At 44.6% G+C, this 27120-nt stretch overlaps 1 protein-coding gene across 1 annotated transcript in view; it reads right to left on the bottom strand.

The window, feature by feature from the left end:
- The window catches only part of VWA5B2 (von Willebrand factor A domain containing 5B2), a 56406-nt gene extending 29803 nt beyond the window's left edge, over nt 1-26603 (bottom strand). Inside the window, exons 1-11 of the mRNA XM_070946014.1 lie at nt 26465-26603; nt 26123-26284; nt 23327-23546; nt 20210-20364; nt 15951-16082; nt 13475-13599; nt 10697-10873; nt 8576-8686; nt 6089-6291; nt 3865-3979; nt 896-1081 (exon numbers count right to left, since the gene is read on the bottom strand). Coding sequence (XP_070802115.1) covers nt 896-1081; nt 3865-3979; nt 6089-6291; nt 8576-8686; nt 10697-10873; nt 13475-13599; nt 15951-16082; nt 20210-20364; nt 23327-23546; nt 26123-26284; nt 26465-26603 — 1725 coding nt within the window. The remainder of the gene's footprint in view (nt 1-895; nt 1082-3864; nt 3980-6088; nt 6292-8575; nt 8687-10696; nt 10874-13474; nt 13600-15950; nt 16083-20209; nt 20365-23326; nt 23547-26122; nt 26285-26464) is intronic.
- Between the last annotated feature and the right edge of the window lie 517 nt (nt 26604-27120).

The following is a 27120-nucleotide window of genomic DNA, read 5'->3' as shown; positions in this document are numbered from 1 at the left end:
ACTTTTTTTTCTTTTAAATGCCTCTGACGATCAGGCAACTCAGCTGGGATCGTCAGAGGCTTTTAAAAGCATTTTTTCTACAACCTCTTGTTGTAGAAAAAAATGCTTTTAAAAGCCTTCGATGATCCCAGCTGAGCCGCACGATCAACAGAGGCTTTTTTTTTTTACTTTTAAAAGTATTTTTTCAGCCGAAGAGGTTGTAGAAAAAATGCTTTTAAAAGAAAAAAAAAAGCCTCTAATGATTGTGCGGCTCAGCTGGGCAGGGATTTTTGCTACCGGTTCTCCAAACCACCCGCCTCCATCGCTACCGGATCAGGTAATCCGGTCCAAACCGGGAGCATTTCACCCCTGGGTCAGCAACCTTAAACACTCAAAGAGCCACAAAGCTCCTAACAGGAAGCCCTTGTTCAATTCTGGAGCCGACCAGAAGTCCGGTTCCCCCATCATAGAGTCTCCTCCTAACATGACATCCTTTTACTTCTGCCGACTGGAAGTCAGTTCCCCCACCATAGAGTCTCCTCCTAGCGCGGCGTCCTTTTTCCTTTACCTGTCCTAACCGAAAGCCCTATCAACTGTGGAGCCGACCAGCAACAGGGAGCTGCAGCAGAGGGATGAAAGAGCCACACGTGGCTCCAGAGCTGCGGGTTGCTGACCCCTGCACCAGAACATAAACTGATAGCAAACCCACCCCTTACTAGCACTGATGATGTTACCTACTTGGGTAATGAAACGTCTGGAAGCTCAGAGAGCACCAAGGACCACACAACTCACAAGTTGGCAATAGGCCAACTAAGGCTTTGGGTGTGTTGGATCCAGGGGATGGTCACAAAGTGAAACCAGAGGTGATTTACCACCATCGGGAGAGCTCTACTTTGTAAGGAAAGGATTACTCAACTGTTGCTTTCTTGTCCCGGAAGCTGGCAATGTGGTAAAGTGTGCAGTAGCTGATGAGCCGGTCTCCGGGATAAAGGGTCGCAATCTCGTTGGGTGACAGCAGGGCCTCCATGGTGTCAGGCACGTACCAGTCGATGGTGATGTCACTCACAGCTGGCTCGATGGCTTTCTTCAAAGACTTTATCAGCTGGGGGGGGGAAGTGGGGGAGAGGGAAGCATATTGCATGTTTGCCTTCACAGCAATCCATACTTCGCTTAACAAACCTGGTGGCAAGAAGTTGCAAGCTCTATCTATCGAGTGGAACTCAAAATATTTATTATTTATTTATTTTATTATTGCGATTTATATGCCGCCTTTCTCCCTGGGGACTCAAGGCAGCTTACAAAATGACAAATTCCAATACAAATCACAGTGAAATAAAATTAAAATCAGCAACCCTATTAAAACAGTTTAAAATTATGACAGTGTACCCCCAAATGGATCAGTTTATTTATTTATTTATTTTTAAATTTATATACTGCCCTTCTCCCTGAGGACTCCCTGAGTTGACGGAAGAGCCACGTCTTCAGCTCGTGACGGAAGGAAAGAAGGTCGGGGGCTGTCCTGAGCTCGGTGGGCAATCCATTCCAGAGGGTCGGGGCTCCCACATAGAACGCCCTCCTCCTGGGGGCCATCAGCTGACATTGTTTGGACGACGGCATCCTGAGGAGGCCGACTCTGTGAGAGCGCACAGGACGGTGGGAGAGCGGCTGGAGATGGTCCTGCAAGTACCCCGGGCCTAAGCCATGAAGGGCTTTATAGGTAAGCACCAGCACCTTGAAATGTATCCGGAGCGCCACCGGCAGCCAGTGCAGCTCACGCAGGAGAGATGTTACACGGGAGTATCTAGACGCCCCCGTAACTACCCGCGCGGCTGCGTTCTGGACTAGCTGGAGCCTCCGGATGCATCCCAAGAGCAGCCCCATGTAGAGGGTGTTACAGTAGTCCAACCTAGAGGTAACGAGGGCATGAGTGACCGTGGCGAGGGCATCCCGGTCTAGAAAAGGGCGCAACTGGTGCACAAGACGCACCTGTGTGAAGGCCCCCCTGGTTACGGCCGTGAGATGGTCCTCTAAGGACAGCCGAGAATCCAGGAGGACACCCAAGTTGCGGACCCTATCGGAGGGAGCAAGAATCATGGGCAACAAGGAAGGAGAAGTCCACATTTTCAAGAAGGGCTGGGGAAACTCCAGAAGGTGACAAATGGAAAGGGAATCACAGTTTTGTTGAACTTCACATGCCTAACCCAAAGGTGCGTTTCCAAAAGGCAGCTCTTTGCTTTTGTCCTTGGTAAACATTTGGCTTCTCATCCAAGAATCTTCTTCAGAACTGAAGAAGCTTCTTGGATGAAAAGCAAAAGGTTTTCAAGGAGAAAAAAAACCCAAGAAAGTCTGGTTGCCTTTTGGAAAAGCACCTTTGGGACAACCATGACTTGGATGATCGAGAATCTCCAAAGACATTTAACATGCCTCTCTTCCTCCTATCCCAAACCTATGGTTGTTAGAACCTTATCCTTTGTCCTAAAGTAGCCACTGGAGATAAGCAGTGTTGGAATGGCCAGGATACCTAACTGATTATTGGGAGGATCCGTTTTTTCAAATATCTCTATAGAAAGTGCATCGAAGGAGTATGTGTCGTATGGTATTATTATAGTATAGTTAGTTAGACCAGGGGCCACCAACCTTTCGGACCTCAGGGACCACTACATTCATAAATTTAAATCCCGTGGACCACTAATATGATCTGCCTAATAACTGGGTGGGTGGGCGTGGTTAGGTGGTCATGTGACTGGGTGGGCATGACTAACTCGATGTCAGATCGAGGGGCGCCTCGCCAGCCTCTACTCACCCCTCCCCTCCCAGCCACTCCTCGCCTCCCCACCTGGGCTCCTTAGGGCCCCAACAGAAAGCAGTCCGTCTCTTCGCCACCAGCGGCACTTCCCTCCAGCCTTTCCCCAAAGCCCTGCACCAGGAGGCCGAAGCAGACCCCAAATCGGAATTTCTGCCCCCCTCCGTCCCACACAAAAAGACCCTGAAGGGGGAGACTCTCTGCAGCAACAAAAACATTCATTGCACATATCTGTCCCAGGGGCCGTAGTTTGAGGACCCCTGATTTAGTGCAATATAAAAAAAATGCAAATAATTTTTCTGCGGACCACCAAAATTTTCTCGCGGACCACCAGTGGCCCACGGACCACCAGTTGGTGACCACTGAGTTAGACCATGTGTAACTGATGGATTGGATTGCGATTTCAATATAGATTTTATCCGTTATTGATTATTTTATTTTAGAATTTTTAACTGGATATTCCTTGAGTGTTTTTATTTGTTCTGGTCTCTGGTCTTTGACTGTAATAAACTTGATTTGATTTGATTGAGTTGTTGGGACCATTTCTTCTGATATTCTTATCTGTCACAGCCCTTTCCGCCCTCATATGCCAAAAGATGTTTTGGAAAATGATCTCTTGTGCCTCCTAGCAATAAGCAATGAGATGCTGGCAACATACCCGAAGAGAATATTTCTCTTCGTTCATCAGCTTTGGTGCTCTACGATGGGCATGGCCTGAGGACTGGGGTTAACTACCTACCACCCAAACCTGGGAACTGGATCAAAACCCATGATCAAATAAGGAGCCTGGATAGCTCAACAGACAGAGCTCTGTAATTTAACACCAGGTGTCTGCAATTAAAGTAAGATCGAATCTCGCCAGGCTCAAGGTTGACTCAGCCTTCCATCCTTTCTAAGGTAGGTAAATTGAGGACCCAGTTTGTGGGGGCAATAAGCTGACTTTGTATAAATATACAAAAGGATGAAGGCTATTGCTTAACACATTGTAAGCCGCCCTGAGTCTCCGGAGAAGGGCGGCATATAAATCAAATTTTTAAAAAAATTTAAAAAAAAACACATTATCCAAGGAATAAGAGCCCTACCTTAGGCTGTAACCTTTCACCTGGGTTGAGGAATTCTGCCTGGCCTCTGTTAACTTTGGCCAATCTCCTGAGGAGCTGATGGCAGGCAGCAGAGCCCAGGCCAAATGTGAAACACCTGTAAGAAGTAAAAGGATGGATTTCAGAGACAAAACTGCCACTTTTTTTTTTTTTTTTTTGTATTCATCTCATTCTAAATTGTTCTGGCTGTATGCACTGGTCCAGTCACGCCATCTTCCCTTATCACATATATACCCTGTTTCCCCAAAAATAAGACATCCCCTGATAATAAGCCCAATTGGGCTTTTGAGGGCATGCGCTAAAATAAGCCTCCCTCCAAAAATAAGCCCTGCCTGAAAATATTTAAACGCAGAGCTGGAAATCAGGTAATATGGCAAGAGGACCCCCATCTTGTGCCACACGCCCCAAAATAATAAGACCTCCCCGTAAATAAGGCCAAGCGCTTATTTCAGGGTTCAAAAAAAATATAAGACAGGGTCTTATTTTCGGGGAAACACGGGTATCAGAGTTGAAGCTGTGACTTAATTCCAACTGTTTTTCAGGCATGAATTTACTGAATGGGGTTGCAAATGACACCACGCACATCATATCATAACAGAATTGGAAGCGACCTTCGAGGTCTTCTACTCCAACCCCCTGTCCAAGAAGCAGACCCTATACCCGTGATGGCGAACCTATGGTACACGTGCCACAGGTGGCACACGGAGCCATATTGGTGGGCACGCGAGCTCAGCTCTGGCGTGTATGTGTGCGCCGGCCAGCTGATTTTCGGGTCTTTTGGACCCACCAGAAGTCAGGAAAAAGGCTGTTTCCAGCCTCCGGAAGGCCTCCAGGGGTGGGTGGGGAAGGCTATTTTTGCCCTCCCCAGACTCCTAGAAAGGCTCTGGAACCTGGGGAGAGTGAAAAACGGGCCTTCCGGTGGGACCGGAAGTTGGCAAACGAGCCCTTTCCAGCCTCCAGAGGGCCTTCAGTGGGGTGGGGAAGGCCGTTTTCACCCACCCCAGCCTCCTAGAAAGGCTCTGGAGCCTGGAGAGAGCGAAAAATGGTCCTACCTTGCCATCACATGCCAAAAGTGGGGGGAGCGCAGGGGTGGGTTGCGTGCGCATGCGTGCGGGGTGGGTCGCATAGAATTGTGGGTGTGGGCACACGCACAAGTGACCCTCCCGCGCTCCCCCCCATTTTGGCACACAATGGCAAAAAGATTTAGCCATCACTGCCCTATACCATTTGAGACAAATGGTTGTCCAATCTCTTCTTAAAAATCTCTAGCGATGGAGCACCCACAATTTCTGAAGTCAAGCGGTTCCACTGGTATGTTGTTCTAACTGTCAGGAAATTTCTCGTTGGTTCTAGGTTGCTTCTCTCCTCGATTGGTTTCCATCCATTGCTTCTTGTCCTGCCTTCTGGTGCTTTGGAGAATAGCTTGTCTCCCTCTTCTTTGTGGCAGCCCCTCAAATACTGGAAGATTGCTATCATGTCACCCCTAATCCTTCTTTTTCTTAAACTAGACATACTCAATTCCTGCAATTTTTTTCATACGTTTTAGTCTCCGGTCTCCTACATGCGTGTCATCACACAAATGGTGCAGATCAGAGGTGGGTTTCAGCAGGTTCTGACCAGTTTGGAGAACCGGTAGTAAAAATTCTGACTGGCCCCACCCCCATCTATTCTCTGCCTCCCAAGTCCCAGCTGATTGGGAGGAAATGGGGATTTTGCAGTATCCTTTCCCTGGAGTGGGGTGAGAATGGAGATTTTACAGTATCCTTCCCCTGCCATGCCCACCAAGCCACACCCACAGAACCGGTAGTAAAAAAAAAACTGAAACCCACTACTGGTGCAGATTATTTCATTTGGGTCAGATGTGTTATGCAATGGACAACAATGGCAAATTCCACATCATTTGGAAGATGCTCTTGCGATTCCCCCTCCAGGTTTGAAAGTATACCCCGCTGTGCCCATATTTGGGAGGGAGGAAGGTTCCCCCCTCAGTTCTCTTCCAAATTGGTTCTACAAATTTTCAGTGTGGTTTATTTTGAACTCCAGGTTGAGTTGTTTGTGGCAGGTATCTGTTGACTTTTAAAGCTCACAATACGGAACTGTTCTCTTCCTCAAGGTGTTTCTAGGGCCAGGCATCTGGGAAGATAAATTTGTAGCCTGGGAACAGAAAAGCCCAAAGTTTTTGAGGCCAGTTAAAACAACTTCGTACCTGACAGTGCTTGCTTGTCTCCTGACTAGCTCAATAACCTTGCCTGGGTTTTCTACGCTGGAATCCATCAGGATGAAGAGCTGCCGTGGATATCCACGGCGGAGAGGCTGTCCCAAACTCCAATTCAGAGCAGCAAGGAGGCTGGTCCCGCTCACATCAGCCCGTAGCTTCTGAATATATTCGCAGGCCAGCCTAAGGATGTCCTGAGGAGATAATAAGCAGTTTACAGAGACAATCTAAGGAGCTAATCACATTTTTTTTTTTTTTTTTTTTTGCAATAAAGTGGGGCAGGTAATTTTTTTGCAGACAGTGACTCTTCTTCGTTGGGGCAACCATGGTCTCTGAGGGCATGGCGGTTCAAGATGTATGATAATTGAAGATGACAACACGCAGGATTGTTCAGCGTTATTGACGGTATAACTTAGCAGTTAGTGGTTGGAATTGGGACCTTCAGTTTTGTGGACAATTCTGGAGTTTGCAAGAAAAAAGCTGCAAGTGGCAAGACGTAGACCAGAGGTCGGCAACCTTAAACACTCAAAGAGCCACAAAGGTCCTAACTGGAAGCCCCCATTCAATTCTGGAGCGGATGGGAAGTCTGGTTCCCCCATTATAGTCTCCTCCTAGCACGGCATCCTTTTTCCTCTACCTGTCCTAACCGAAAGCCCTATCAATTGTGGAGCTGACTAGCAACAGGGAGCCGCAGCAGAGGGATGAAAGAGCCACATGCGGCTCCAGAGCCGCAGGTTGCTGACCCCTGATGTAGACCAAGGCTGTTAGTTCTTGCCATAAAGAAAACATCAAATCAGCCTTGATGACAGACCGACATATACAGAAAACCTCTTTCCACTGCTTAGCTTTTTGAGATCGGTCAGATTATACTAAGCAGAATTGTGTACGTTTTTGCAAGTGTCCAGCATTTCCCTGTTTTAAAACTCAGCCTCTTACACTTCTAAAGGTTAACTTGATAATGCCAGGTAGTCCTTGACTTACGACCACAAACGGGGCCAGAATTTCCATTGCTAAGCAATTACTAAACGAGTCACATCTAATGTTAAGATCATTTTTGCCATGATTGTTAAGTGAATGGTGCAGTTGTTAAGTCACTCTGGTTTCCCCCATTGGCCCCGCTTGTTGGAAGCCACAGGGAAGGTCACAAATGGTGATCACATGACCCCAGGATGCTGCAACCACCTTGTAAATACAGGTCAAGCGCCAAATGTGACTATGAGGATGCTGCAACGGTGGTAAGAGTGTGGATCAGCCTTATGTCCCTTTTTTTAGTGCCGTTCTAACTTCACAGGGTCACTAAATGATGGTTGTTAAGTCAAGGTGTACCTGCATACCAGTGGCAGGTTGCTCCTGGTTCGGCCCGGTTCGGGCGAGCCGGTAATGGTGATGATGTGACGTCAAACCGGTTCTCTATGACAGTGAGCTGGGCCCTCCTACTCGCCCCCGCGTTATACCTACCTTTATTTGTCGTTTTTTAGCCCAACTGATAGGCGCAGCAGAGTGGATTGCTGCACCTCAGCTGGGCACAAATCTAATGCGCTTGTGCGGAGCGCAAGTTCGGGGCGCGTGCGAGTGAAGCGACCATGCGTGCGGCAATCACGCGCAAAGCGGGTGCGTGAAGAGGACCGGTGGTAACACCGTTTGGAACCCACCACTGCTGCACACACAACAAACAATGGCTGATACGATCTCAGAAAGGCCAGATGTGAATAAATGAATAGGAATTCCCAGGGCTCATTTTTCATGCCGGTTGCTAGACCTGCTCATTCAAAATAAATGAAGCCCAACTAGGCTATTTTTACCCTTTACCCCAGTCACAGAATTCAAAGTTACCCACAAGATCTGATTATCCTAATCAATTTAATTTAATTTAATTTAATTTAATTTAATTTAATTTAATTTAATTTAATTTAATTAATCATATTTCTATGCCGCCCAACTCCCAAGGGACTTTGATCCCAAGGGATCAAAGGGTTGATCGCTAGCTAGATCAGGCCTGCTGAGAGAGAAGATTTGCAATGGGGCGGGAGGATGTTCTTCCTGTAAAAAACTGTAGCAAGCCAGCAGCAACTGGCTGATTCAGGGTCTCCTAGAAGAGTCCTGGAGTTCTGCCAAGTTGAATGAATTCCCAGCTCAGCCCTGGGGTGGTTCTGCCACCTTGGAGTAGTTCAGAAGTGGGTTTCAGCAGGTTCTGACCAGTTCTGAAGAACTGGTAGCGGAAATTTTGAGTAGTTCGGAGAACCGGTAAATGCCACCTCTGACTGGCCCTGTCCCATCTATTCTCTGCCTCCTGAGTCCTAGCTGATCGGGAGGAAATGGGGATTTTGCAGTAACCTTCCCCTGGAGCGGTGAGGAAATGGAGATTTTACAGTATCCTTCCCCTGCCACGCCCACCAAGCCATGCCACGCCCACCAAGCCACACCCACAGAACCGGTAGTAAAAAAATCTTGAAACCCACCACTGGAGTAGGTACTCACACTATTACAAGGCTTGCTTGTCTTGAAGGCAGGCCTGATGTTGGAGCCAAAGCCTGCCACGTTCAACAAGCTGCTGGAAGGAAGGCTCTTTATGGCCACTACCAGAGCATCCTGCACAGGAAGAAGGAGAGAAAGTCAAAGTTACCATGCAGATGTATTTCTTCTCCTTCCTTCAGGAGATCAAGGTGGCCTCCGTAGCACTCTTTATCCCCCCCCCCCCCATGACAAGCATATGAAGGAAGCTGGGCTGAAAGAGAGCGACTAGGCCAAAGCCACTTGGAGAGTTCTAGCTGAAGGGAGACCTACGGTAGATCTTCTTGATACCAATTCACTTTCAAGGAGAGAAACAACCTAGAACTAAGGTGAAATTTCCTGACGGAACAATTAATCAGTGGAACATGTAGCCTTCAGAAGTTTGCTCCAACACTGGAGGTTTTCAAGAAGAGATTGGACAACTATTCATCTGAAATGGCATAGGGTCTCCTGCTTGAGGAGGAGTCCAAGGGACTCCAAGGCCCCTTCCAACTATGTTATTCTGTTATTCTGAGAACCCACATTTCTCTTCACTACTATCTCCAGAAGTTGTAAATGCTCCAACACTGGAAGTTTTTAAGAAGAGATTGGATAACCATTTGTCTGAAATGGTATAGGGTTTCCTGCCTGAGCAGGGGGTTGGACTAGAAGACCTCCAAGGTCCCAACTCTGTTTTTCTATTCTATTCTATTCTCCTATGCAAACCACATTCTGGAGCACTCACTAATTAATTAATTAATTAATTAATTAATTAATTAATTAATTAAATTTCAATCGCTGCCCAACCTAAGCAAGTGCCTCTAGGCCACAAACAATCATATTGCAGGGAGATAAAAACATTGTTCCAGATGCAAATTATTTCTTAATTCCATGTCATATGGTAGCACCCAGCTGCCTTGTTTGACATCATAAGGCTAAATAAAGCCAAACCTGGCTAGTAACTGAAGGTGAGCCTATCAGAAAAGCCTAGACCAGACCAGGCAGATTTTTTTTTTTTAATTTGATTTATATGCCGCCCTTCTCCGGAGACTCAGGGCGGCTTACAGTGCGTTAAACAATAGCCTTCATCCTTTTGTATATTTATACAAAGTCAGCTTATTGCCCCCACAATCTGGGTCCTCAATTTACCTACCTTAGAAAGGATGGAAGGCTGAGTCAACCTTGAGCCTTGGCGAGATTCAAACCTGCAGTAATTGCAGGCAGCTGGTCTTAATAACCAGCTTAATAACAGGGTGCCTTAGACCACTGTACTACCAAGGCTCTTGAAAAAAAACACTGTGGAAGACAACAGTGGCAAAGCACTTCTGTATTTGTTGCTAAGAAAACCTAAAGTGAAAATTGACTCTCAAGGAAAACTGGCCTTACTCTTCACATCAGGGGTGAAATCCATCCAGCAGGTTCTGAACAGGTTCTGAAGAACTGGCAGCGGAAATTTTGAGTAGTTCGGAGAACCGGCAGATACCACCTCTGGCTGGCCCCAGAGTGGGGAGGGAATGGCGATTTTGCAATATCCTTCCCCCAGGAGTGGGGTGGGAATGGGAATTTGCAGTATCCTTTCCTTGCCACACCCACCAAGCCACACCCACCAAACCATGCCACGCCCACCAAGCCATGCCCACAGAACCGGTAGTAAAAAAAATTAGATTTCACCACTGCTTCACATTAACAGTTGGACTCCAACTTTGCAGTCCAGACCAAGTCCTTCAGGCTTACTTCTGAGTTATACAAAAGTCCTATCAGTAATTTTTTAAAAAAACATGTCTAAAAACTGGTCCATCTGGGACATTTATTTTCCTTATTCCACAAGACAACTTCCAAAAGTTGTCATTAGGTGGTAAGTGTAATGTGACAGAAGGGGTAAATTATTAAACAGGCGACTGAGGAATCATCATATTAAAGAATGCCCAGGCCATGAAATTAGATTCATTCATTCCAGAAAGAAGGCAATGGGAAATCACTTCTGCAAAGCTGCTAAGACAGCTGCATGGCTACAATCGTGGAGTTATTGGATAAGTATTCTTTATCCAAGGGTCTGACTCTTTCTAAAAGGCAGTTTCCCACGTGTCACTAATGTAAGATTCCATTTACTTTGATCCCATCAATGCTGGAGCCACCTGCGCTTCCCGTCTGGTCAATGAGGAAGATGATGTCCCTGGTCACTGTCTGAATGTCAGTAGAAACGCTGCTTATCTTGGGGCAGAAATTCAGCATCAGGACAGGATTGTAGAAAAGGTCTTTGTGGAATCTCTTCTGGACAAAGGCAACCTAGGAGCAAGAAAAGAAGAAAACCCGTTAAAGGAGATCTTTAAATCTGAGACTTTGTTTTGCTGATATGGACACACTTTAAAGCTCTGGGCAATTCTGAAGGATCCAAACCTCCTGGTTGCGTGAGGGAAAGTCCATCTAGCCGAGGATGTTCCCATTTGCCTCTCGGAGGTTTTAAGTAAACGTCTTTCTTTTTTTATCTCCTTTGGGGAGTTGCATTTATTTTAAAATAAATATTTTTAAATATCTTCTCACCGTTCCTACCACCCATCTCCTTCCACTTATGACTGTATGACTGTAATCTTGTTGCTTGTATCCTTATGATTTATATTGATATTGTTTCCTGATTGCTTATTTGTTTCCTATGACTATCATTAAGTGTTGTACCTTAAGATTCTTGATGAACGTATCTTTTATTTTATGTACACTGAGAGCCTATGCACCAAAAACAAATTCCTTGTGTGCCCAATCACACTTGGCCAATAAGAATTCTATTCTATTCTATTTCCCGAACGCCATCACTCTGTTAAACAAATAATTCCCTCAACAGCGTCAAACTATTTACTAAGTCTGAACTACTATTAATCTTCTCATCGTTCCTATCACCCATCTCCTCCCACTTATGACTGTATGACTGTAACTTTGTTGCTTGTATCCTTAATATTTATATTGACTGTTTCCCTATGACTATCATTAAGTGTTGTACTTTATGATTCTTGATGAACGTATCTTTTCTTTTATGTACACTGAGAGCATAGGCACCAAAAACAAATTCCTTGTGTGTCCAATCACACTTGGCCAATAAAGAATTCTATTCTATTCTATTCTATTCTATTCTATTCTATTCTATTCTATTCTATTCTATTCTATTCTATTCTATTCTATTCTATTCTACTCTACTCTACTCTACTCTACTCTACTCTACTCTACTCTACTCTACTCTACTCTACTCTATTCTAGAGGCTCCATCATTTATGTATCATGGGTAATGGGCATTGAAAGATTTATCCCTAAATCAGAGGTGTCAAACTCAAGGTCTGGGGGCAAGATCCGGCCTGCAGGGTGCTTAGATCTGGTGGCCCTTACGAGCTCTGCTTTCTCTGGCAGAAGGTCACAGGAGGCCGTTTCAGCCGAAAATGGAGCTCGGCAACCTTTGCAGCATCCCCATGATCATGTGATCAAAAGTCAGATGCTTGGCAACTGGTTCATAGTTATGACAGTTGCTGTATCCCAAGGTCACGTGATCCCCTTTTGCGACCTTCTGACAAGCAAAGTCAAAATGGGGAAGCCGGATTCGCTTTACAACTGTGTGACTAGCTTAACAAGTGCAGTGATTCACTTAACAACTGTGGCGAGCAAGGACGTAAAATGGGCTAAAACTCACTTAAGAAATGTCTCGCTTAACAACAGAAATTTCGGTGTTCAGTTTGTTTGTTTGTTTATTTATTTATTTATTTATTTATTTCTCCCGTAGGACTCAAGGCAGTGTACAGTCAAGAAAAATATAGATACACAAACATCATAAAATTGCTAATTAAAATTATTATTATAACATAGTTTGGCCCAATTAAATAGAACCTAAAATTAGATAACATTTTAAAAACATTCACATGTTCAAATTGAGGTCGTAACTCTTACAACCATTCGTTTTGAGACTTATTCAAAGCTACAGCAGCACTGAAAAAAGTGACTTATGACCTGTTTTCACACTTACGACCATTGCAGTATCCCCGTGCTCACATCATCAAACTTTGGGCACTGGGCAACTGCAGTGGTGGGTTTCAAAATTTTTTACTACTGGTTCTGTGGGTGTGGCTCGGTGGGCGTGGCATGGCTTGGTGGGCATGGCTTGGTGGGCGTGGCAGGGGAAAGATACTGTAAAATCTCCATTCCCTCCCCAATCCAGGGGAAGGTTACTGCAAAATCCCCATTTCCTCCTGATCAGCTGGGACTCAGGAGGCAGTGAATAGATGGGGGCGGGGCCAGTCAGATTTTTTATACCGGTTCTCCAAACTACTCAAAATTTCCACTACCGGTTCTCCAGAACTGATCAGAACCTGCTGAATATCATCTCTGGACAACTGGCATGTATTTATGACAGGTGCACTATCCTGGGGTCATGTGATTGCCATGTGTAACCTATCCAGACATCTTCTGACAAACAAACTCAAGGGGGGGGGAGCCGGATTCACTTAACGATTGCATGATTCACTTAACAATGCAGTGATTTTGCTTAACAACCGTGACCAAAAAAGTTTGTAAAATGTTGCACAGCACCCTTAACAACTGTGTTGCTTAGCAACAGAAATCTGGGACTCAGCCATAAGTCGAGGACTATCTGTAATCATTCTGAAGGGAAAAAACATTTTCATATAACATGTGAAGAGAAAAAGTTAGATTAGATACAGGGGGAAGGGTAAGGAGTTTTTCATCGTAAGGAAACATTTGTTATCGGCGGTATTTTTAGATTACGCCAAGAGAGATATTAAAATAGAATTGATATTCAAAATATCTGCAGCCATAGAAACGCAGTCTGAGAATCAGGGGTTAACAAGCAATCCATAATGCTGAAGACCTTTCCTTAAAAAAGATCTTTCTTACCTGTCTCTCTCCATCACTGTCTTTTTTGGCAATCCGTGCATAATCCCAGCGGTTCCTTATGTGTGCCTCATATTCACCGTATGTCATGGCCCCATCTTCAATGATTAGGTGGGGATGATGAGGTTCTTCAGGGAAAAAGCAAGGAAGACACACAACAATCAGAATGATTCAGAAGTATCGGAATAAGAGAGCTGGAAGGGACCTTGGAGGTCTTCTAGTCCAACCCCCTGCTGAAGAAAGGGACCCTATACCATTTCAGACAAGTGACTGTCCAGTCTCTTCTTAAAAATCTCCAGTGATGAAGCACACAGCTTCTGAAGGCAAGTCATTCCACTCAGGGGCAAAATCCAGCAGGTTCTGACAGGTTCTGGAGAACCGGTAGCGGAAATTTTGAGCAGTTTGGAGAACTGGCAAATGGCACCTCTGGTGGGCCCCAGAGTGGGGTGGGAATGGAGATTTTGCAAAATCCTTCCCCTGGAGTGGGGTGGGAATGGAGATTTTGCAGTATCCTTTCCCTGTCACGCCCAAGCCATGCCCACCAAGCCACGCCCACCAAACCATACCATGCCCACCAAGCCACGCCCAGAGAACCGGTAGTAAAAAAAAAAATGGATTTCACCACTGATTTCACTGCTGTCAGGAAATTTCGCCTTATTTCTAGGTTGTCTATTGTTCAATTCACCGTCTACTGCTTTGGGCTAAGGCAGAGGTCTCCAACCTTGTACAGACCCCTGTACAGACTCCTAGTACAGGAGATAGTACAGATGTCAGGTTTCGATGCTATCTCAAAATAAATGAATTTCCAAACTGCCGATCTTTAAGGAAATTTTCTCTTTATTCAAGCACAGCAATCTGATCCTGACTCTTTCGCGGTCAGTACTGACCTTTGCCCCCCCAATCCCTCCCTTTCCGATCCCCAATTCTCTGCTTCTCATTGGCTATCTTCCAAGTCACTTTCCTGATTCCTTCTTCGTCAGATCACAGGAATGTCTCCCCCCTCCCCATCTCTGAGGAGACAGAATCTTCAAAGGAATTTAGCAGGCAAAAGTTCAGGCTTCTCTTCCCTTTATTATATGTCAGTGCTGGGATGCTGACAACAGACTCCTGGGAGTTGAAGGCCACAAGTCTTAAAGTTATCATGGTTGGAGATCCCTGAGGTAAGGTAAAATTCCTTTCAGGAAGGTTAAGGTGATAAAGAATCAGGAATTGCTAAAAGGAGTGATTTAAGAATACCCTCAATCACAGACATTTTGGACCAGTCCCTGTTTTTTCTACCCTGTCTATTCCAGAAATTGTTATTGTGGGGAGAAAATAAGGGGAGGAAATGCTGTGTATACCACTCTGAGATCTTGATGGAAAAGTAGGATATTATACATACATCTAATAAATAAAACGGTGATACGTTGAAAAGACATACAGGTAGTCTTTGACTTCAACCATTCAATTAGTGACTGTTCGAAGTTACAATGGCACTGAAAAAGTGACTTATGACCATATGTCTCAAGACCTGGTTATCTACGGGACCGCCTGCTACCACCAATAGCCTCCCACCAGCCAGTACGCTCCCATAGAGAGGGGATCCTCCAGGTGCCGTCGGCCAGGCAGTGTCGACTGGCGGCCCCTATGGGGAGAGCCTTCTGTGGGGGCACCTACGATCTGGAACGAGCTCCCCCCGGAGATACGGAGGATCCCTGGTCTCCGCACCTTCCGTCGCGCGCTCAGGACTTTCTTATTTCATCAAGCTGGCCTGGCCTAAATCTTCTCCCCTTTTAAATGTACATTTTAATTTGTTTTTAAATTATTGGGTATTTTAAATTTGTCTCAGCCAAACTATTTAATTCATTTTTATTTTATTTTAAATTTTTGTATTTATGTGTTTTATTCTATGGCTGTTCACCGCCCTGAGTCCTTCGGGAGTAGGGCGGTATAGAAATCCAATAAAATAAAAATAAATTAAATTAAATAAAAATATGTCATATTTATGACCATTGCACATCAAAATTAAGATGCTTACGACTGGTTCATATTTATGTCGACTGCAGTGTCCCAGGGTTATGTGAACCAGATTCACTTTACAACCGTGTTACTAATTTAACACCCGCAGTGATTCGCTTAACAACTGTGGGAAGACAGATCGCAGAAAGGGGCAAAACTCATTTAACAACTGTCTCGCGTAGCAACAGAAATTTTGGGCTCAATTATGGCCATAAATCAAGGACTACCCATACTGCGAAATTATTTCAGTGATATTGTTTTTATAGTATAGTATTGTTCTCGAGTTACCACCATTTGTTTGGCCGCTGTTCAGAGTTATGATGGTGCTGAAGGACGGGATTTATGACCGGTTCTCAAAATCCAATAAGACTTTCTGATAAGTGATTTTGGTTAGTGATGGAAATAGGTTTGGGAAGCACTGATTTAGTTGCTATACCCCAGAACCTTGCTTAGACTACCCTGGCTTTGAGGGATCTCTTACCAGAAGGATGCAAGATGATTTCCAGGTTCTTGTCATAACTGTGCTTATCTGCCAAGGTAATGCATATCGTTGATGCTGAACTGGCGTATGGATTGGCATCAGCTCGAAGAACGTGAGATGGGCTTTCTAGTCCTGCAGGAATGAAGGAAGAGGAGCAGAGGTGGGCTTCACATACTGTTGCAATTGGTTCGCCCAGCCCTGGAAATGTGAGCGCCCACGTGCCGTCTGCGCATGCGTGCGGCGTCACAAAACACAGCAATTCACTTGCGCGTGCCATCCACACATGTGTGTGATGTTAAACAACACGGCAATTTGCTTGCGTGTGCCGTCCGTACATGCATGCAGCGACAAAAACACAGCGATATAGGATGAGATTGCACCTGGGCAGGTGGGAGGGCCCACCCACAGGTCCAATACTACCGGTTCCCCCGAACCGGTCTGAACTGCTGAATATCACCTCTGAAGAGTAGAAAAAGAAAGGGGTTCATATTAACTTGCTGAGAATCATGTATTTGAAAACTAAAAAGGTTAAGGTTTCCCTATCCAGTTGTGTCCGACTCTACGGCAGGGTGTTCATCTCTGTTTCTTGGCCGAGGGAGCCAGCATTGTCCAAAGATGATTTTTGTGGTCATATGGGCAGCATGACTATACGCCAAAGGCCGCTGTTACCTTCCCACCAAAGTGCTACCTATTAATTTACTGTACTCACATTTGCATGCTTTCGAACTGCTAGGTGAGCAGGAGCTGGAGCAAGTAACGGGAGCTCAGCCCATGGCGCAGAGCTCGGGTCTCAAACCTCAAGCTGTCAGCACTCCAGTTGACAAGCTCAGCGTCTTTAACTGCTGATCCATCATGCCCTTTCAACTCTCAGGTGGAAAATAGTCACTCTTTTTTTTACTCCATAAGTAAACACTTAATTCACACAACTTCCCAAGCGTTGATTTGTAAGTATCAAAAATTTTACTACAACACTGGTAATATATAAGCCAGATAATTTACAGTGTTTTCATGGTATGGAATAAATTCTCAAGCCATCACTGCAGGGTTTTTTTACATTTTATGTTCAATCCACAAAGAAGCCGTTCCTTAGTCTAGAAGTACAGTACATTTTGATTAAATTGAAGCACGGTGAGATCACAAAGGCAGCATCATTCAAAAACCTGGGACTCAAGCCAATTCCTAATGGGATTACTTCTTTCTACATCTGAAATATATGTTCCGAACTCCCAGAAGTGGCTTTCACGTCATCTCTTCCCTTGTTTCTTTCTCTCCTGCGTATATCATCCTTTCATAAGATAGTACAGACTCAGCAATGAAGATTTCTTTTTTTAATCCTACTTATGAAAAAGAAATCTCCTCTCTTCTGTCCCATTTTCAGTGAGCTACTCCATGTATCTTCCACAAGGTACAGGTCAGAGATGGGATTCACTTACCTTCCCTACCGGTTTGCAAATGTGAGCACGCGCGCTAGTTGCGCATTATGTCTGGGCGGATGGGCGGAGCCTCCCACAGTCGCCACTACCGGTTCGTACGATCCGGAGAGAACCGGCTGAATCCCACCACTGGTACAGGTAGTCCTCAACTTACAACCTTTCATTTAGTGACTTACAACCTTTCATTTAGTGACAATAGCACTGAAAAAAATTATTATAACGGTTTTTTACTCTTATGATCATTGTTGCCTCCCCATGGTCATGTGATCAAAATTTGGACGGTTGGCATGTGACTTGTATTTATGATAGTTGCAGTGTCCTGGGGTCATGTGACCCCCTTTTGCCAAATTCCCACAGTCTTATACCTACAGATATTTACCCATGTAGTATTGCTATTACCCCATGTTTCCTCGAAAATAAGACCGGGTCTTATATTAATTTTTGCTCCAAAAGACGCATTAGGGCTTATTTTCCAGTTAGGTCTTATTTTCAGGGAAATATGGTTCTAAATGCATCCGTCTGGCTGATGATCTTAAACTGGGACTTATTTTTGGGGTAGGGTTTATATTACAAGCATCCTGAAAAATCCCGCTAGGGCTTATTTTCCAGTTGGGTCTTATTTTGGGGGAAACACGGTATCCTTCTCATCATCTCATCTTTCTTATCTTTCCTACTACCTTCTCCTATTGGTATCTTATGATTTATCACTTGTTCTTTGTATTTTACAATTTATGATCGTTTCTTATGATTTATGATCCATAATTTACCACTTTGTTCTTTGCATGTACACTGAGAGCTTATGCAATTCCTTGTGTGTCCAATCACACTTTTTTTTTTTTATTTGATATGTATACCGCCCTACTCCCGAAGGACTCAGGGCGGTGAACAGCCAACAATAAAATACATACATACAAAATTTAAAAAGCAGAAATAAAATCGAATTAAATAGTTTGGCTCAGACAGATTAAAACCCCAATCAATTTAAAACAAATTTAAACTTTGAGGATTAAAAATATTAAAAATATTAAAATATTAAAATTGTTTAAAAAGAGGGAGAAGGTTAGGCACTTGGCCAATAACGAATATTCCTAGAAGTTATTCTTCCTGACAAGCAAAATCAGGGGGTAATCCAGATTCACTTCACAACTGGGTTACTAATTTAACAAGATGCAGTGTTGTCTCGTCTAATCATTCACTAGGCGATGTTGCTTCCTTCAGTCGCCCACGTTCTTTCCCAGATACCTTTACAGTAAGAGACCTCACACCCAGCACAGATATTGTTGGCGGAAGAATGCCCTTAAGGATAATTCTAACTCAGAGAATACAATTATTTTTATAATCCTTATTTTGCCTAAGCCAAGGCCTGTGAAGCCACCCATTTTTGAAGAACATCTTCCCAATTACCCAAGTGTCAGGTTTCGGTATCGTCTCAAATAAAATAAATTGCATTTCCAAACAGATAGTCTTTGAAGAAATCTTTCATTTTATTAAGCACGACAATCTGCCCGCGATCGTGGCGTAGCCAACTCTGACTTCCTGACCCCAAACCCTCCCTTTCCGTTCCCCAAATCTCTGCGTCTCATTGGCCTTCTTCCAAATCACTCTCCCCATATCTACTACTTAAGCTCCCAGGAATGTTACCCCTCCCTCTCATCTCCTAGGGGATATTATCTTCAAGGAAAATAAGTAGGTGAAATGTCAAGCGTCCTCTTGCCAGCTGCCCCCTCTTCTCCTTCTTATGTCAGCACTAGAGTAAATGCAGGTTGAAGTGGTGACACCAAGGGTCAATGTTTCACCCAAAGTCCACCCATGACATAAATGTTGTGACCTTTGTCTACTTTGGCACCCTGCCACAGACTTTTCTTGGCAAAAGTTCAGACGCAAGAGACGTCGACAAGAAACAAATGTAGTAACGTTGCTTTCCCACAAAGATCCCAAGAGCCGTTGCTGTTTTTTTAAGCCTTTTGGGAGGGGCCAATCATCTCCTGGCCTTACTCCCGAGTCGTCCTTTTTGCTTTAGCTGCTCTTGCCTTCTGGCAGCTCTTCACATGCGTGCACTAGGAACAGGTTTCTCCTGTCCCTCTGCCTCACTGCTATCCGCCTCTGGAGGCTCCGGAGTCCGTGCATCACTCCCAGATGGCCGTGGCCCCATCTCTGCCTCCAATGCAGAGCCCTCATCCGGGCCTTCCCCTGACTCCAGGACTGGCCCATTGTCCTCCCCAGCCTCCTCACTGTTCGACTCCGCTGCCAGTTCCGCAGGCTGCTGGCGGACCACAACAATAAACCATGCATTTATTTTAGGTAGTACTTGACGTACGACCACAACTGAGTCCAATTTTCTGTTGCCAAACGAGACAGTTCTTAATTGAGTTTTGCCCCATTTTGCTACCTTTCTTGCCATGTTTGTTAAGTGAATCGCTGCAGTTGTTAAGTGAGTAACACAATTGTTAAGTGAATCTGGCCTCCCCATTGACTTTGCTTGTCAGAAAGTCTCAAAAAGTGATCGCTTGACCCCGGGACACTGCAAGCATCGTAAATATGAGTCAGTTGCCAAGCATCTGAATTTTTCATCATGTGACTGTGCTGAAACGGCCGTGTGAAAAATGGTCATAAGCCACTTTTCTCAGTGCTGCTGTAACTTTGAACTGTCATTAAATGAAATGTTATAAGTTGAGGACTGACTAAAATTCAGGACTGGACCTGGTTGAAATATGGATGGGAGACCAACAGGAACCAACACTCTTAAGGGTAATTCTAACCACTTTCCCAATCTCTTTGGAGATGTATTCCAAAAACAGACTAGAGAGAACAGAAGCCATATCCTACCTGCCAGCAAACACGGTCCATTAACCAACATCTCGAAGTTGAACTCATAGGGGAAGGGGTTGTAAACGTCACCTCTGAAGATGTCAGGGTCATTGGGAGGCGTATGAAAAGACGGGTCACTCTTCAGACTAGCCGAGCCAAAACAACTCGTGGAGCTGAAGCAGAAGAGAAAGTCACACTGCTGACTACCATATCCCAACCCCATTTCTCCTGGGAAACTGATAAATGATTGTTAGGAGATAAGACATATTTCAAGGCCTCCTCAAAAGTTGTTTTTTCAGTGTGGGAGAAAGAAAGAAAGAAAGAAAGAAAGAAAGAAAGGAAGGAAGGAAGGAAGGAAGGAAGGAAGGAAGGAAGGAAGGAAGGAAGGAAGGGGGAGGAGACGGGGGAGAGGGAAAGGGGGGCGGGAAGGGAGGGAAGTTTTTTAAATGAATATCACCAGAAGAGTTTTGTTGTTTCAATCACATACTTGCCCATTTACGTTGATTTCAGTATTGTGAAAATTATAGGAAACAAAAACCTGGAGAGGTATTATCTGAAGCAATTCTGGGCCTTGAAACCATAACATATAACATTTGTCTGAGGGGGGTAATTTTACAGGAAGTTTTCTTTACAATGTTTTAGATTTAGGGTTCACATAACCAATATTTAACATGTCAACCAGACCATATGACTAAATCTTAGAGAGATTTGGAGGTAAAATGGGAATCGAACAAGAATATTTGAGAACAAATCTGCAGATTATGAAAATATACCTATTGTAACATAAAGGTCAGACGTCTCATACAAAGCTAGATTTTTTTTTTTTACAAACTCCATTAAAAAACACAGGTGGGAGAGCTAAATATTAGTACTCCTCACTTAAACATGCTCATGCTTATATTTTTGGGGTATTGTGCTTATATTTTACTCATTCCCTTGTCACGCTCTTCTTTCTTTGATGTTTTCTTCCTACTTGGTAATCAAAATTTCCTCCTTATTGGATGCATAGAGTCTTCACAGGGGACAGCTCCCCAAAGAGATCAATATTGACCCCTCCAAGGGTCAATGGGACTATCCACTGTTATTTATAATACTATTAGTTACAATGGTATGTGTTAAAATTTCATATAATTTGGAATACAACATCCAGTTTTGGTCACTATGATACAAACAAGATGTCGAGACTCTAGATAATTAGGTAACTGGAGGCTAAATCATTTGATGAACAGTTACAGGAATTGGGTAGTTTAATGATGAGAAGGTCTAAGGGTGACATGATAGCAGTCTTCCAATATTTGAGGGGCTGCCACAAAAAGGGAATCAACCTATCCTCCAAGCAGCTGAAGGCAAGAAGCAATGGGTGAAAACTATTTAAGGAGAGAAGCAACCTAGAACTAAAGAGGAATTTCCTAACTGTGAGAACAATTAACTGATGAAACAGCTTGCCTTCAGAAGTTGTGCCACCTCCAACACCGAAAGTTTTTAAGAAGAGATTAGACAACCATTTATCTGACATGGTATGGGGTTTCTAATAGGATAGGATAGGATAGGATAGGATAGGATAGGATAGGATAGGATAGGATAGGATAGGATAGGATAACAGAGTTGGAAGGGACCTTGGAGGTCTTCTAGTCCAACTCCCTGCCCAGGCAGGAAACCCTCTACCACTTCAGACAAATGGTTATCCATCCTCTTCTTAAAAATTTCCAGTGTTGGAGCATTCACAACTTCTGCAGGCAAGTTGTTCTACTTATTAATTGTTCTAATTGTCAGGAAATTTCTCCTTAGTTCTAAGTTGCTTCTCTTCTTGATTAGTTTCCACCCTTTGCTTCTTGTTCTACCCTCAGGTGCTTTGGAGAATAGTTTGACTCCCTCTTCTTTGTGGCAACCTCTGAGATATTGGAAGACTGCTATCATGTCTCCCCTAGTCCTTCTCTTCATTAAACTATGAATGGCTTAGGCCCGGGGTACTTGCAGGACCATCTCCAGCCGTTCTCCCATCGTCCTGTGCGCTCTCACAGAGTCGGCCTCCTCAGGGTGCCGTCGGCCAAACAATGTCGGCTGACGACCCCCAGGGGGAGGGCGTTCTCTCTGGGAGCCCCGACCCTCTGGAATGGATTGCCCACTGAGCTCAGGACAGCCCCCGACCTTCTTTCCTTCCGTCGCGAGCTGAAGACGTGGCTCTTCCGCCAATTAAACTGATCCGTTTGGGGGTACACTGGTATAATTTTAAATCGTTTTTAATTGGGTTACTGATTTTAATTTGGTATTGTATTGTGATTTGTATTGAAGTTGTCATTTTGTAAGCCGCCTTGAGTCCCTAGGGAGAAAGGCGGCATATAAATCGCAATAAATAAATAAATAAATAAATAAACTAGACATACCCAGTTCCTGCAACTGTTCTTCATATGTTTTAGCCTCCAGTCCCCTAATCATCTTTGTTGCTCTTCTCTGCACTCTTTCTAGAGTCTCCACATCTTTTTTACATCGTGGCGACCAAAACTGAATGCAATATTCCAAGTATGGCTTTACCAAGACATTATAAAGTGGTATTAACACTTCACGTGATTTTCATTCTTCTAGGGGGGTTGGACTAGAAGACCTCCAAGGTCCCTTCCAACTTTGTTATCCTGTCATACGAAGAACGGTTGCAGAAGCTGGGTATGTCGGAGGACTAGAGGTCACGAAGCTGACTGGGCCACTCTGGGAGTTGAAGTCCATGCATCTTAAAGCTGCCAAGGTTGAGAAACACTGCATAAAGTGCCTGCCTTACTGGCTGTCCTATATATTCCCCCCAAGGTCTCTTCTTGTTTATTCTGGAGGAAGTAGTCACTCATTCGCCCTCCACTATGGTTCATTCAAATGACTTTGAGCCTCAAGCAGAAAGCAACAGTGGATTTTACGAGTGGACACATAAGCTTAGACATTCAAAGTGGAGTCACAGCACACATATGGCTTACTCCAATTGTTTCCAAATTAGCTAAGATGGCGGGGGGAAGATACTTTAACACCTCGCCCCCCCTCTATTATTGCCATAGTTATTTTCTGCCTCTTAATAATCTTCAGCCCTTCCAACTTTTTTCCTCCAAACGCCATAGACTCTGAGAAAGCCATGAAAATCACCATAGGGCCAACCTGTCGTCACACAAGCTTCTTGTTTCACTTTCACTTTCAGGCACGGCTACAACTAAAGGCATGAGTACAGATGGGAAGAAGACATGCATGGCACCGTTGGGCAGGGTTGCCAGCTCCTGGCTGCTGCTGAAGAGCACGGTCAGAGTTCCTGAGGGCTCAATGAGGCCTGTGCTGACGATGAAAGTAGACCGTGCCTGGTCTCCATCGAGGATCAAGTGTCCTAGGTAGAAGACAGAAAATAGTTACGAATATCCAGCGTCTTAAAAAAAACACGACTCTCTATGGTCTGCGTATAGAGAACTGGAATCATTCCCCGACCATTAAGAGTGGCAAAATTTTAATACAGGTTTCATTTATTGAACTTGTTTCAGACATTTATAATCTTACTGAAGACATTTCACAGAATAGTTAGAGTTAGGGCAAATGTCCCTTCGAGCAGAAAGGATAACCATTTTAAAAAATTGTCTTTCAACAGAGTCACTTAAATTAGTGGTGAAATCCAATTTTTTTTACTACCGGTTCTGTGGGTGTGGTTTGATGGGCGTGGTTTGGCGTGGTGGGCGTGATGTGGCTTGGTGGGCGTGGTGTGGCTTGGTGGGCGTGGCAGGGGAAGGATCCTGCAAAATCTCCATTCCCACCCCATTCCAGGAGAAGGATACTGCAAATTCTCCATTCCCTCCCCACTCCTGGGGGAAGGATATTGCAAAATCTCCATTCCTACCCCACTCTGGGGCCAGCCAGAGGTGATATTTGCCGGTTCTCTGAACTACTCAAAGTTTCCACTACTGGTTCTCCGAACTACTTAAAATTTACACTACCGGTTCTCCAGAACCTGTCAGAACCTGCTGGATTTCACCCCTGACTTAAACCAATGTTATAATTCCCTAGAGTAGGGGTGTCAAACCTGTAGTCCAGGGGCTGGTTGCATCATGCGCTGGCCCCGCTCCATTTAGCAAAGGGGCGAAAAGTCCCGATACATCACGTCACACTGCCGTGACACCGCGAGTTTGACACCCCTGCCCTGGAGGGTCTCCAAACTTGACAGCTTGAAGACTTGTGGACTTCAACTCCCAGAATTCCTCAGCCAGCCATGGTGACTGAGGAATTCTGGGAGTTGAAATCCACAAGTCTTAAAGTTGCCAAGTTTGGAGACCCCTTTCTTTTACCCTGGAGCAGTGTTTCTGAACTTTGGAAACTCTAAGATGTCTGGACTTCAACTCCCAGAATTCTGATGAGATTTGTCTAGTTTGGTTGAACCCCTTGTATGGCTTTCATCTTCCTCAGCAACCACTGCTTGCTCAACGGGAACAAATCACTCAATCACCCATAACTGACCATCAGTAGGCGCCTTGGCACTCCCCTGGCATAATCAGAATACTGAATTCTGGAAATTGTAGTCCAAACATCTTAAGAGTTGCCAAGGTTGAAAAACATTGCCCTGGAGGAACCCTTATGGAGAAACTCTTGAAATAATTTGTAAGTCTCAGGGAAATCCTGCATAAAATTCAGTTCTCTACTGTTCTGCTCTGCTTTTTTTTTTTTTTTTTAATTTTGATTTATATGCCGCCCTTCTCCGGAGACTCAGGGTGGCTTACAAGGCGTTAAGCAATAGCCTTCATACTTTTGTATATTTTATACAAAGTCAGCTTATTGCCCCCACAAACCGGGTCCTCATTTTACCTACCTTAGAAAGGATGGAAAGGCTGAGTCAACCTTGAGCCTGGTGAGAATTGAACTCGCAGTAATAGCAGGCAGCTGGAAGCTAAATACTACCTTTAACAGTAGCATTAGTCTGCTGCGCCACTCAGGCTCATGCTCATCATTCAACAAATTTCTATGTATTGCCGAACTCACAAACAGCGAATCTACAGCATACATTGTGTGGTAAGCAAAGTTTATTTGATAATAAACAATGTTTATTTTTTTTTCCCCCAACCATAATTTCCCACAGAGTCCCCATGACCTCTCATCGAACCCTGGGATTCTATAGGATCTATTGGAGAGAGGCTGCTATAGAGCAGGGGTCTCCAACTGTGGCAACTTTAAGCCTGGAGGACTTCAACTCCCAACTTCAACTTCAATTCTGGGAGTTGAAGTCCTGCAGGCTTAAAGTTGCCACGGTTGGAGACCCCTGCTATAGAGGCAACATTTAACAAGGGTACATTGACTGAGATGAGAAATCATGTTAATATATGTTCATGGAGGCATTGAGATTTCTGCTTTGCTCATAGCTGACTATCCCTCTATTCTACCCCTCTAGCGGGCTGCCGAAATCTAGTTGTCAGCGTTTCATCGCTGGCATAGAGAGCAGAGGAGAGCGAGAGATAAACTCTAAAACTTTTGCCTGCTAAATCCCTTTGAAGTCGGGTTGTTGTGGAAATGAGGGGAGGGGGCACATTCCTGGGAAATGACGAGGAAAAGAAGTCTGAAGAATGACTTGGAAGACAGCCAATGAGAAGCAGAGATTTGGGGATCGGAAAGGGAGGGATTGGGAGGCAAAAGGTCAGTCTTGTCCACGCGGAGTCATGATCCGGTGGCTGTGCTCAATTAAAGAAAGATTTCCTTAAAGATTGGCAGTTTGGAAATTCATTTAATTTTGAGATAGCATCGCAGTCTGACACTAGTGCTGTTAGAACTGGGAGCCTATCATTTTTTTATACGGAGAAAAGTCACCTTTCGGGACCTTTCCACATCAAGAAAATGCTTTGGGGAGTCCATCCAGAGCAGGTTCAAGCCCCTATTCTTTTCAGGAGTCCTGGGTACAGAGCTCTCTTAGGCGATATGACCCCCACCAACCGTTACTGCAGCGGAGCGGCTGGTTGCAATTCGTGTTACAGTCAAGGCAGCAGTCATCCGCCGGAGGCCGGGTCTGGATCTGGAAGGTGGAGGTTCTGTTCCCTGTCTTTGCTTCAAAGCTTGAGATGACCTCGGACTCCTCCAAGGGATAGACGAATACTCCTGTGCCAAAGAAACCAGGCAATATTTACTTTTAATATTTACTATTTAATTTTGTGAAGCTTCTTCTCCGGTAACATTGAACTGCAAACTAGGGCATACAAAACCACTGTGAACAAGCAGGTGGCTATATAAATTTTCCAAAACAAAATAGATTTAGAACTCTTAAAAAAAGAAACTCACCTTCCACAGGTTGCTGCTCCAGGTTGATGTAAGTAAGCTTGGCAGTGATGCCCAAGGTATAGCCATTGGCACAGGCCTTCACACATGAGCTCTGTAGAGGGAGGGCAGTCCAAGAGGGCAAGCAGTACAAGCCTGGCATGATCTTTGTGTTAAATTCTCAAATTCTGCAGATGAGAAAAGACAAGCTCCTTGTTTCCATTTTCTAGGTGATTCCAGGTTGTTCTATGGGACTGAGGAATGGAAGCGGGTGAAAGTGTCCAATCTATGGGAATATACTGTATTTTTCGGAGTATAAAATGCACCTTCCCCCCCCCTAATAGGGGGTGAAAATTTGGGTGCGTCTTATACACTGAATGTAGCCCCACCCACCCTTTGGCCTCTGCCTCCCAGCAATTTACCTCCTTGCAGCAAGCAGCAAGAAGAAACAGCCCATTTCAGCTCCAGCACCGCCTAATTAGCACAAGTTGATTGTCTGTTGGATCGGCCTTCCGACTCTCACCTGTTTCAGGCTGCAGGGATTGCCATTGCCTATTGCTGCAGGGCTCTGCTGCTTGCTGCAAGGAGGTAAATTGCTGGGAGCAGATTTTTTTTTTCTTGTGCTAATCAAGCTATGCTGAAAATGAAAGTAAAGCAGGCTATTTGCTGTTTGCTGCAAC

The sequence above is a fragment of the Pituophis catenifer genome, unplaced genomic scaffold, assembly GCF_029215685.1.
Source record: "Pituophis catenifer annectens isolate HBS135680 unplaced genomic scaffold, rPitCat1.0.hap2 SCAF_6, whole genome shotgun sequence".
Classification (NCBI taxonomy): Eukaryota; Metazoa; Chordata; class Lepidosauria; order Squamata; family Colubridae; genus Pituophis; species Pituophis catenifer.
Note: the sequence above shows the minus strand (reverse complement) of the source record. Positions and strands in the feature narration are given on the sequence as shown.